This window comes from Schistocerca piceifrons, chromosome 2, assembly GCF_021461385.2.
Source record: "Schistocerca piceifrons isolate TAMUIC-IGC-003096 chromosome 2, iqSchPice1.1, whole genome shotgun sequence".
Classification (NCBI taxonomy): Eukaryota; Metazoa; Arthropoda; class Insecta; order Orthoptera; family Acrididae; genus Schistocerca; species Schistocerca piceifrons.
Genome location: NC_060139.1, coordinates 385276257 through 385289336, shown reverse-complemented (window position 1 = coordinate 385289336; position 13080 = coordinate 385276257). Strand labels below are relative to the sequence as shown.

The window sequence follows — 13080 nt, the reverse complement described above, 5'->3', positions numbered from 1 at the left end:
CCTGAAATGTCTGCAAGGGATGGTTTTGGGGGAGGGCAGGAGGATCCCTTTGAGAAGGCAGTCGGAACTGTTCTAGACAGGGTTCAACACTGGGTCTAGTACTTGGGGGGGGGGGGGGGGGGGGCTGTGTTTGGGTAGTGAAGTGATATTTCCAGTTGAGGTTCTGGGTGAATGAGAGGAGATCTTTAACCAGGGCAGTGTGATTGAATTTAGGTGTGGGGCTAAAGGTTAAGCCTTTTGATAGAACAGATGTCTCTGGAGGAGAGAGGGATCTGGATGAGAGGTTTAGGACTGAATTGGGACTGGTGATATGTGGCATTTGACTGTGGTTATAGTTGAGATTTGGTCTGTGTGGGGTATGTGCTGGGATGGGGAGATTGAGTAGGGTGGCTAGGCTAGGTTTGTTGGCTATGAGGGGGGTTTGTTGAAGGTTCTGTTGTGGTTGGTGTTTGTGAGGGATAGGGAGAGGGACCCCACTTCTTAGGTGTTGCACTAGCACTGTGGATAGTTTTTTCAGGTGTTGTGTGGCATGGAACTCAAGTTTGCAGCTGGCTTCTAGGATGATGTTCCTCAGTGTGTTCTCCAAGCAAGGGTTTCAGAGGTGGAGGACTTTGAAGAGAGAGAGGAGCTGTTGGGAGTGGTGGTTACATGAAGTAGTGTAGAGATTCAGGACAAGTTGGGTAAGGGCTAAGGATTGAAGGTTCTGGAATTCCAGGAGAGACTGGTGCAAGGAGGAATTGCACCCAGAGATGGGAACTTTTAAGGTAAGCCCTTTAGGGGTAATTCCAAAGGTTAAGCAGGACTGGAGGAAAAGTATGTGGGATTGCAGTTTGGCTACAGTGAATGCATGTTTCCGGAATGAATGTAAATAATGTGGTATAGGATTAGGGTACATAGTGGGTAACTGGTGGGTAGGGAAATTAAATAACTAAAGTTGAGATAGTAATCATAAGAAGGAGTAAAACACGGAGGGAAGGACGAGAAGGAAAGAAATTGTGTGAGTATCTGCTCCAGTGACGAATCCCTCAACAACTACACCAATAACCTGACCAGTGCTTTCCTCTCCCGCAACTATCCTGCAGACCTTGTCCACAAACAGATTTCCCGAGCAATACATTCCTCCCCGTCCAACAACAATGTTCCTACCCCCAGACCACACAGAAGTATCCCCCTTGTCACCCAATATTATCCTGGCCTCGAAAACATCAACAAATTACTCCGCCAGGGATATGACTTTCTCAAGTCAACCCCTGAAATGAGATCATCCCTTGACAAAATTCTCCCCACACCACCCAGAGTGGCCTTTCGTCGCCCCCCTAACCTCCGTAACATCCTTGTTAAACCCTTCTCTACCCAGCGGTTCCTACCCCTGTAACCGATCCCGCTGCAAAACCTGCCCCATGCATCCGCCCACAACCACCTACTCCAGCCCCGCTACTGGTAAAACATACACAATTCAAGGCAGGGCTACGTGTGAAACTACACATGTCATTTATCAACTGACATGCCTGCACTGCACAGCCTTTTACATCGGCATGACAACAACCAAACTGGCTGAGCGCATGAACGGACACAGACGAACTGTCCGCCTAGGAGATGCCCAATACCCAGTAGCGGAGCATGCCCTCCAGCATAATTCTAGGGACCTAGGAACCTGCTACACCGTATGTGCCATTTGGCTTCTCCCACCCAACACCAGTCCCTCTGAACTGCGGAGATGGGAACTTGCACTCCAACACATCCTTTCATCCCGCCATCCCCCTGGACTGAACCTCCGTTAAACAACCTCACTCCCATTCACTCTTCAGTCTTCTCCTCTTTCCCTTTCCTCTTTAGCCATTCACGCATCTTATCATCCTACATAGTTGTGTTTATCTTTATACTATATACCTCTTTACTTCTGTATGCATCCTCTTTGGTTTGAAGCTGGCACAGTACTTACAGTAGAATATCTTTGGCTTCCCTCTGACAATCATGCCTCCATCCTTGCTACCCTCCCTGTTTACCTTTCCCTGTTGCTTCATAACCTGGGTTGTGAGTAACTGAATCCACTTTCCCTTCTTCCCTTTTTTCCCCTCTCTCCTCCCTGATGAAGGAACAAAGTTCCGAAAGCTAGGAATGTAAATTTTCAGTTCTGTTTTATGTGTATCTATCGGCTGTACTGAGCTGAGGTAAGTACTGGCCAGCCCCTCTATCTCTTTGTTAGAAGTAAGAGTGATTTCAGTTGTGCCGCAGGGGAGTGTCGTAGGACCGTTGCTATTCACAATATACATAAATGACCTTGTGGATGACATCGGAAGTTCATTGAGGCTTTTTGCAGATGATGCTGTGGTGTATCAAGAGGTTGTAACAATGGAAAATTGTTCTGAAATGCAGGAAGATCTGCAGCGAATTGACGCATGGTGCAGGGAATGGCAATTGAATCTCAATGTAGACAAGTGTAATGTGCTGCGAATACATAGAAAGGTAGATCCCTTAGCATTTAGCTACAAAATAGCAGGTCAGCAACTGGAAGCAGTTAATTCCATAAATTATCTGGGAGTATGCATTAGGAGTGATTTAAAATGGAATGATCATATAAAGTTGATAGTCGGTAAAGCAGATGCCAGACTGAGATTCATTGGAAGAATCCTAAGGAAATGCAGTCCGAAAACAAAGGAAATAGGTTACAGTACGCTTGTTCGCCCACTGTTTGAATACTGGTCAGCAGTGTGGGATCCGTACCAGATAGGGTTGATAGAAGAGATAGAGAAGATCCAACGGAGAGCAGCGCGCTTCGTTACAGGATCATTTAGTAATCGCGAAAGCGTTACAGAGATGATAGATAAACTCCAGTGGAAGACTCTGCAGGAGAGACGCTCAGCAGCTCGGTATGCTCTTTTGTTAAAGTTTCGAGAATATAACTTCACCGAAGAGTCAAGCAGTATATTGCTCTCTCCTACGTATATCTCGCGAAGAGACCATGAGGATAAAATCAGAGAGATTAGAGCCCACACAGAAGCATACCAACAATCCTTTCCACGAACAATACGAGACTTGAATAGAAGGGAGAACCGATAGAGGTACTCACAGTACCCTCCGCCACACATCGTCAGGTGGCTTGCGGAGTATGGATGTAGATGTAGATGTAGATGTAGATGTACCACAGCCGAGTACAATGACCAGGGCAAGATGGCCTGCGATTTTGATGCAATCTGGGCAACACAAAACCAAATTTTCCTGATGTTTCTTATCTCTGACACTCCCGTTTACTATTATGTGTACAGTTCTCTTGCCAACACATGCCTCTGTGGTTCACTCTTGTGTCTTCAAAATGACAAAAATAGGAGTCCCTCTTTCAGATCCACGTTTGAAAAATCTGTAAATATGGTAAATAAACCTATTCGCCTGTTTGTGAAGCACTTCATATTTATTGCCGTCATTTGACATATTTATTTGGCAGTCACACTAAAACAGTTACAGGGACACATTCACAGTCATACTTGTACAAGAATGTATCATTGACAACTGAATGAACCATTTGAACGCTCTGTGAATGAAACTGCACTGTCCAAGGAACAGCAACAGTGCACCATGCAGGAGAGTGATTCTCGAACTCTAGTTGTAAACCGTGACTAACAGTTTGGAGAGGGAATGAGTCTTACTTGGTGCTTGCAGTCAATGAAAGTGGATGTGCAGAATGACTGAAAATTGGACCGCCTTCCTACATGAAGCAAACTATAGAGAAGCAAAATATTTCAGCATCATAGATTGTCAAAATTCATACCATCATGTCCAACGTAGCCTTGGACGAAACGTCAGGGATTGAAGAGTTCCATGGACCACTGCCATACAACCTGGAAAAAATTCTCAGCAGCTGAAACATCTGGTCGTGAAAGCCTGCATTGTATGATACCATCAGATACCAGGCGCAGAGACTGACATACTGAAGACAGCTGTCATTACATCTTTTGGCCTCTTTGAATTTTTGCATATGCCCTTTAGCCTTAAAAACGTGGCTCCAACACGGCAACGTTTCATCGATGAAGTGTTACGAGGGTTAGACTTCACCTTCGCCTACCTCAATGATATAATAGTGTTTTCAGTGACACAAAATCTCAATGAGGGGCACCTTAAAGCAGTTTTTGACAGACTACATAGGTATGGGACAATATTTAATGAAAACAAGTGCAGCTTGCGAAAAAACCACGTGACATACCTGAGTCACACAGTTTCAGCAGACAGCATCCGCTTGTTGGAACAGAAAGTGGAACTCGAACAACAAATACCTCAGCCCTCGGATTTGCAACAATTACTTAAATTCTCAGGTGTTGTAAATTTTTACTGTTGACATCTGCCAGGAGCAGCTGCTTTCCAAGCACTGCTTATACAGGTGTTGACAGGTCCTAATACCAATAAACATCAGAAGCTACATTGGACTGTAGCAAGCCTTTGAACAGATCAAGATAAGTCCGAAGCAAGTGGTTTCACTCGTGCATCCTGAGAGAGATGCGAAACTAGCTATACTAGTCTATGCAAGTCAGATAACTATTAGAGCAGTGTTACATCAAGGGTCTCCTGGGCACTGGCAACCATTAGGGTTTTTCTCACAGAAGCGCAAAGGAACAGGAGTGTATACGACCAAGAACTGTTAGCGGTATATGATGCAATAAGGCACTTGCAACCTTATGTGGACAGTAGACCATTTACAGTCTTCTCAGACCTTTGCATTCAGCAAGTGTACGTATGCTCTGTCACCTAGACAGTTCAGATAGCTAGAATACATAAGCAGTTCACTACTGACTCATGTCATGTGAAAGGAGTGGGGACTGTCGCAGAAGGCTATTTCTCAAGGGTTGCAGCAATAACCAATTCTGTGAATTGTGCGAGATAGGCAAGAGAGCAAAGAGAAGACGCACACTGAGTTGAAACTGCAGGAAAAATGTCCAGAAGATTAGGCCATTAAAATATGGTGTGGTACCTCACAATGAAGACCTAGACCATACATGCTTGTGCAATTACGGTGAGAGATATTTGGAAGTATACATAATTTGGATCATCCAGGTACATGAGTAAGTATCAAGTTGCCGACAGAACGGTTTGGCCTGGAGATAGGAATGATAGTTGAAGGTGGACACAGGCATGCCCTGCCTGTCAACGATGTAAGGTGGGCAACATGTGAAGAAGCCAGCCGGGCACTTTGATGAACTGTCTGGTCATTTCGAACATGTGCACCTTGACATTGCTGGCCCACTGCCAATGTTTGAAGGTTACTGTTATTTGCTAACAGGAATTTACAGGTTTATGAGATGGGAAGAAGCTGTACTGATTCAAGACATATCAGTGGAGACAGTCAGTCAAAGTTCCTTGGCAGAATGAGTAGCAAGATTCAGGTGGCCAGTGAAGGTCATGACTGACCAGGGCTGGCAGTTCGAATCTTCATTATTTTTTGAACTGGTGAACATTTGCAGATTCCGATGTCACCGTACAACAAGTTATCATCCAGAAAGTAATGGAATTACAGGGCACTGGACAGAACACTTAAAGCTGCAATGATGTCCCATGTTGACAGTTGGTCTACAGCATTGCCACCAGCATTACTGGGTCTGCACACTGTTTTCAAACCAAACCTAGGGGCATCCACGGCAGAGCCTGTGTACTGGCATGGTAACATTCCGTCATTTGTGCACCAAGATTTGAGCAAGTGTTCACACGTGATGTTACAAACTGATGCAGTAAGAGCCCCACTGCAGCCACCATATGCTGGACCTTACAAAGTACTGCAATTTAACACACACAGAATACAGCTCCAGATACACAATATACAGGTTACTGCGTGAAGCCTGCTTATTTAAGGCCTGAAGACTTAAAGTAGAAAGACATACAAGACTTGCAACGGCATATGGTGCCACAACAGGAGCAAGCATCTACCAGAATTTAAAATGAACCGAATCTCATGGAAGATATGGCAGTGGAAGAACAAGACACACAACCAGTGATTTATATAAGGGTGGGTCGAAAGGTCTCATACAATTTTCATCACATACCTAAGACTCTGCTGTACTGGGAGGGGACTGTGTGGGAGTGGAAAGATAGGCAAAATAAATCAACAGTTACGCATAGTGCATCACTCGAGAGCAAATACGTTAATTATATGAATACTGTTTATTCTTTGCCTTTGTTCTATGGAGTTAGGATATTCAACTGTTGATTACTCACTTTTATGTTTTACGAGAAAGAGAAATAAATTTGCCTGTTCTCACATGTGTGAATAAGTTATTATTTAATACCATGTTATGTATCGGCCATAAGGTCATCAATATTAATGAAATATTTTAGAACCACTTATGCACACTCTTTTAAATCAGACCACGCAATTTTAGTTCATAAATGTATCCACTGAAGTTTACTAACTTTATCACAACTGTCACTCACATTTAAAGCTTTAAAAATCTCTTATGTATGGTGAATCACTTCCATTAATCAAACCCCTTTGTTTACCTGATTTCATCTTTAATATTACTCTTTCCTTTACATGCAACAGAAAATTCTCCAGTACACAGTGTGTAATAAATACGTAGCTTGTTATTGTCATTACACAATTTAAAAAAATTGTATTCCTGTTCCATGTTAACGTTAAACACACTTTTGCCAGTTCCTAAACAATGAAACCAAACATGAACATAGATAAAATTATCAAAAAAGTGTCATCAAGTTACATCACACACGATAACAACATAAACGTTGGTCATCTGTGTTGCAAAAGACTAACAGTAGGTGACAAGTTGTGTCGTAACCAGTAGCCATGGCTCCCCATCGATGTCTGCACTTGCTCCAAAGTCAGCAGAGAGAAGGCATGGCCATAACAGAATGTTTAAAAATCCAATGCCAAGCATATAGTTCTAAAATTTTAAAGAAGTTCTCACCAGTCATGGAATTCTCAAACGCAGACTTATTTGCAACCCAGGCATTGCCTGGACTCCACTAAAACACCAGGTAAGTCTAGTTATTGTCAGCCAAAAACCAGTCCACAAGATGAGAACTATTGTAGACCATCTACAGTTTAATATATATTTATTTACATTTTATGGCCTTCATTGGACCACTCTAACCAAATTTATACAATGAATTTTTCAGTTTCTTGTCAGCCCAGTACTTCTTCATTCTCTCGGAACTCATCCTCCTTTCTTCATCGGAAATCACCCTACCTATTGTCTGTTTGTTGATTCTCATTTGCAGTCTGGTTTGTTTGTCTGTGAGTTTCCAGATTTTGTCAGTTTAATATTTAATTGAAAAATGTGAAATCATTGAGGAAGACTCTATCAATGTAAGAAATTGTGGTGTCACCGCCAGACACCACACTTGCTAGGTGGTAGCTTTAAATCGGCCGCAGTCCATTAGTACATGTCGGACCCGCGTGTCGCCACTGTTAGTGATCGCAGACCGAGCGCCACCACAAGGCAGGTCTCGAGATACGGAATAGCACTCGCCCCAGTTGTACGAACGACTTTGCTAGCGACTACACTGACGAAGCCTCGCTCCTTTGCCGAGCAGATAGTTAGAATAGCCTTCAGCTAAGTCCATGGCTACGACCTAGCAAGGCGCCATTAGCCTTACATAGCAATTGATACTTATCGTATAAAGCATGTCTCATCAAGAACGATGTATACAACAAGGATGGATGAAAGTTAAGTATTCCAAAAGCTACGTACTTTTCTTTATAGCATTCATTACGTATTCTGTTTCAGACCTCACGCCATCCTTCATGTGTTTATAGCGTGCATTGCGGTCCCCTCAAATCACACTGTGTCGGCACTTCTGTCGACACATCAGAAATCATGTTTATCAGGTGAATATACTTGCAGGAAATGATGCTTTGAAAGTGGAAAGGCTGGTTTTCAAAAACAAATTGTTAGAATATTCACCATATTAACCAGATCTAGCATCTTGAGCCTTTCACATATTGTTTATGTATGAGAGAGATTCTTCTCCCTCATTTATAACAACACAGATAAAACATTTTGTTTCAATTTTACTTAGAAAATTATACTGCTTAATGTACACTTAAGACTAGAAAAAAATTTGTTTTCAACTGCCTTACAGTAGATTTATTTCACTGAACTAACCTTTCAGGAGTTTCATCTCCAGCAGGTTGCAGGCATGTTTGGAACAGCAATGTCTAAAACAAAAATGCTAACAAAAGTAACTGTAAAATATGAAGAAAATGTATCAGTAATAATTAACTATGAAAAAATTACATTGCTGAAAAGGGGTTTAACTTACATTTTAATTCAACTGAAAACTTGCATTGATACTAAATGAATAGAGATGGAAAAAACATCAATGAAATGCACTGCAATGAATGAAGTGAAATCAGTTCAGAAAAGTCGAATCTGTACTTAATAAGTATATCGTGACAAATGAAAATTTGTACCACATGAGGATTTTAAAATGATCTGCTACTGCTGACATATTCGTCTTGAGAGATTCTGCAACTGTGCTGAAATTGAAAATTTTGTCTTTTTTTATCTTCTCAGTTGTAACATTTATCTTTAAGATACAACTAGTTGATCGAAACTAGTCATACAATTTGTCCTAATTAATTTCTTTAACCATTTTTTTTTTTATTTCAATATTTTCATTGATGTTCATGTTCCCTTCAGGTACAGGCAAGCCCCCATCTCCTTTTCCTTCCACCACAACCATCCCCCCCCCCCTCCCCCCCCCCCTCACCCGGTGGTGCTATTCCCATGGGAGACAGTCACGTTGCTGTGCCTGGGAAAAATAAGAGAGACATATAAGAACACCAAAAATTTGGATTGACCCTGGAGGCATTCTCGGATGACATACCTGGTTTGGGTAACTCCAGGTTCAAATTTGAACCTGGAAGAAATTTTCATTTGTCATTCAAAAACCGTAACATTGCTAGTACAGCATTTCATAAGGGGCTCAGGAAAGGTTCAAAATCATGAAATGTTCAGTTTTTACTTTTCTGCATTTTAAAAATCTACAGACTTCCCCCTTTCAATTGATACACAATTTATTCTGTTCAGAAGATGAAAACTATTTTTAAAATATGTTCGGCATGAGTGTGGCCCACTGTCGCACTGTTAAACTGCTGTCAAATGTTGTACTCACGAATATACGTGCTCATCATGTACATTTTAGTGCTGTGAGAGAAAATAAGTGTTACAAAATAAGTGTTGTGGCTAACCTGTGATAGTTCGAATCATATTGCTCACTCAACTGTTGTGTGTTTCATGTTTACTTACTCTTTTGTAATCGTGAAAATATTCATAGTGAATTCGGTTCAATAAAGTCTCTGTTTTATTGAAGAATAATCATGGGTAAGCGTAAAGTGACTAGAAATCCTCTGAACGCTTTTAAGGAAAGGAGAAATGTTGGAAAGCCAAAGGTATGTGTTACTGTTTGTAAGCAATAAAGATGATAAACAAGTGTGTGAACCTAACCTTGCTGGTACACCTGCCCATTGCAATGAAAGTGAGAAAGAAGGTACTTTGCAGAGAAAGCTTGGTTCAGTTAGTGAAAAGTATGAAAGCTTTGTGGACGAATTGGTTGTGAATGAAATATCTGATACATCAGTTCTCAATGGAACTTTTGCAAACTGTATACGATGTATTCAGTGAAGTGAAGTCAGTCTGAACTACTTATAAAAAATCACGGAGGAGGTTTGGGGTTGTTTTGGGGAAGGAGACCAGACAGCGAGGTCATCGGTCTCATCGGATTAGGGAAGGATGGGGAAGGAAGTCGGACGTGCCCTTTCAAAGGAACCGTCCCGGCATTTGCCTGGAGCGATTTAGGGAAATCACGGGAAACCTAAATCAGGATGGCCGGATGCGGGATTGAACCGTCGTCCTCCCGAATGCAAGTCCAGTGTCTAACCACTGTGCCACCTCGCTCGGTAAATCACGGAGGACTTGTTAGTAAAATGGAACTGAAGTGTGGTAAGTATTCATACATGACCACCTTTTGGAACAGTGTTGCAGTAACTCGAAATGAAGAAAATGGTAACCAAATCTATGAACACAACATTATATTTGCTTATGCCTTGCATACAATTGGTAAGTGTGCTACTGAAGGTGCAGTTCTTTGTGGCATGATGAATCTTCCAAATCCTATGTTTATGAACTATAATAGATGTATAGGGTCTAAAGTGGAAGATGGCTGTATAGAATCTATGAAGAAATCTGTGGAAGAGGCAGTAATAGAAAATGGTGGTAACAGAGACTTGACTGTAGCATTCAATGATACTTGGCATACACAAGGATAGACATCTCTTCATGGTGTAGCATCTGCCACCAGTATGTATACACGGAAAGTTTTAGATGTAGCAGTAATATCTAAAAATTGTAGGCATCCACAAAAAAATAAAGGTACACATGAAGATACAGGGTGACACGGAATAAAGGGAATGTTAGAAACGAGAAGTGGCAGCCACTGGCAGGTGGCAGCACTGGGGGTCCGTGACAATTAGCGAGTAAACAGTCTGCCATTTCAGTAATCATGGATCAGTGGAACGGACAACAGTGTGCGTTGGTCATAAAAATATTTTATAAAATCAATGATAGTTTGATAGCGGCATGGAGGGAGTTTCGATGTTTTTATAATTTTGGACGCCGTGATGCCGTTCCGTCGAAACATGCAATAAAATATTGGATTTATAACTTTGAAAAAAATGGATCTCCCTCAAGAAGAAACCAACAGGACAAGCAAGAAGTGTGCATTCTCCAGCGAACACTGATGTTTTACATGAGTCTGTCTTACAGAGCCCATGGTGTTCAATTTGTAAGCAAGCAGCAGTGGTTGGAATGTCCCAGGAGTGTGCTCACAGAATTCTTCATTTTGATTAAAATTTCACCTGTACAAACTACAGATGGTGCAACTATTGAAGGATAACAATTACTGGTTATGATTAGGATTCTCTCAACAAATGATAACAAAAATAAACAATGACGATAAATTTCTAAACAAGTTGTGGATGCCAGATGAGGCACATTTTCATCTCACAGATTTTGTGAATAAACGTAACTACTGTTACTGGGCAAACACAAATCCTAATGATGTTCATGAGCGCCATTTACATGCTAGTTAAGTGACAGTACGGTGTGGTGTTTCATCACGTGGAATTATCAGACTGCATTTTTTCGCAAATGAACAGGGAAACACAATAACCGCCAATGCCGATTGTTATGAACTTACACCAGCATTGAACAACTTTCCAAACGTTCAAGAAGCCTGGTTTCAAAAGGACAGAGCGACATCACACACTGCATGGCAATTAATGGCACATGTGCAAGAATTGTTTGGCAATTGTGTGATCTCACAATTTGGTAACATTCCCTGGCCCCCTAGATTGCCAGATTTATCCATTTGTGATTTTTTCTTGTTGGGCTGTCTCAAGAGCAAAGTCTACACGACTTGACCAAAAATCCTGCATGACTTAGAACAGAGAATTCGGGAAGTAATTCACAGTATCCCAGCAGTATGCTGCAGTGGTCAATGAGGAATCTCAACAGCAGATTTCATGAATGTATTCATACAGGAGGACGACATCCAAAGGACGTAATTTTTAAAAAATGATAGAGGCCACCAATGTTTTGTAAATGGCTATGTTGTAAGATTTCAATTACTATGAATGTAATTTCTTTCTTTCCTTTATCACTGCTAGTTTTATTGGACGGTGGAAATGTTCCCATTTTTCTGTGTCACCCTGTAATTGCGCAGCTAACTATAATGACAGCAGTGGTGGAACGGAAGTGACTAGTATTGCCAGCATATTTCAGTGTTCTGTTGCATGTGATAAAGTGCAATATTTGAATTACCTTGGTCACGTTGATTCTAATGTTTCAAACATATTCAAGAATTGAAGCTCTATGGTGGTGGTGATTTAGTGCAGAAATCTGAGTGTACTGGAATGTACAGAAATATGAATGGGATCAAGACTCCAGTGAATGAAAGCTTCATTCAAAAAACAAAAACTCAGTGATTGTAAGTAGTTGGCTGAGAAGAAAAGGTTAACTGACAGTCTAATTGACAAAATACAGAACTATTATGGAATCGTCATTAGACAAAACACAAACATTTGGGCTTTTTTCCCATACTATTCCAAACAATGAAAGTACCCATTATTACTAATGTACCATTGCTAACTGGTGAAGTGTGCAGTCATAAACATAGTCTGCCTGACGCAGTAATGGGGGTGATAAAACCTATTTTCAGAGAGTTAGCAGCAGTTGAACTGTTGAAAAAGTATGTTAATGGGAAAGCTCAAAACCCCAATGAAAGTGTAAATAGTGTTAAACACTAGAAAATCCAGGATGGAATGTAACAGTATTATGAAAAGGAAAGTTGCTACTCGCCATATAGCGGAGATGCTGAGTCACAGATAGGCACAACAAAAAGACTATCACAAATAAAGCTTTCAGCTAGTAAGGGCTTCGTCAAAAATAAATGACACACACACGCGCACACACACACACACACACACACACACACACACACACACACACACACACACACACACAAAAAACTGCAGTCTCAGGCAACTGAAGCCACACTGTGAACAGCAACACCAGTGCATGATGGGAGTGGCAACTGGGTGGGGTGAGGAGGAGGCCGGGGCAGGAAGAGGGAGGGATAGTAGGGCAGAGGTGGTTGACAGTGAAGTGCTGCTGGGGAGGGCACAGGGATGAGGTGGAGAGAGGGTTGGGCAGCATTGTGCAGTCAGGAGATTAGACGGAGGGTAGGGGAGACGTATGGAGGGAGGAAGGAGGGAGGTTAATGGAAGAGGAGAGAAGTAAAAAGACTGGGTGCAATGGTGGAATGAGGGTTTTGTAGTAGTGGAATGGGAACAGGAAAGGTGCTGGATAGGTGAGGACAATGACTAACGAAGACTGAGCCCAGGAGGGGTACAGGAATGTAGGATATATAGCATGGAGAGTTCCCACCTGCACAATTCAGTAAAGCTGGTGTGTGTGTGTGTGGGGGGGGGGGGGGTTATCCATATGGCACAGGCTGTGAAGCAGTCATTGAAATGAAGATTGTCATGTCTGCCAGTGTGCTCGGTAACAGGGTGGTCCA

At 41.9% G+C, this 13080-nt stretch overlaps 1 protein-coding gene across 1 annotated transcript in view; it reads right to left on the bottom strand.

Annotated features, from left to right (window-relative positions):
- Window positions 1-13080, bottom strand: part of LOC124777198 — a 303378-nt gene that overhangs the window by 15330 nt on the left and 274968 nt on the right. The window contains exon 22 of the mRNA XM_047252513.1: window positions 8106-8158. Within this exon, the coding sequence (XP_047108469.1) occupies window positions 8106-8158 (53 nt within the window). The remainder of the gene's footprint in view (window positions 1-8105; window positions 8159-13080) is intronic.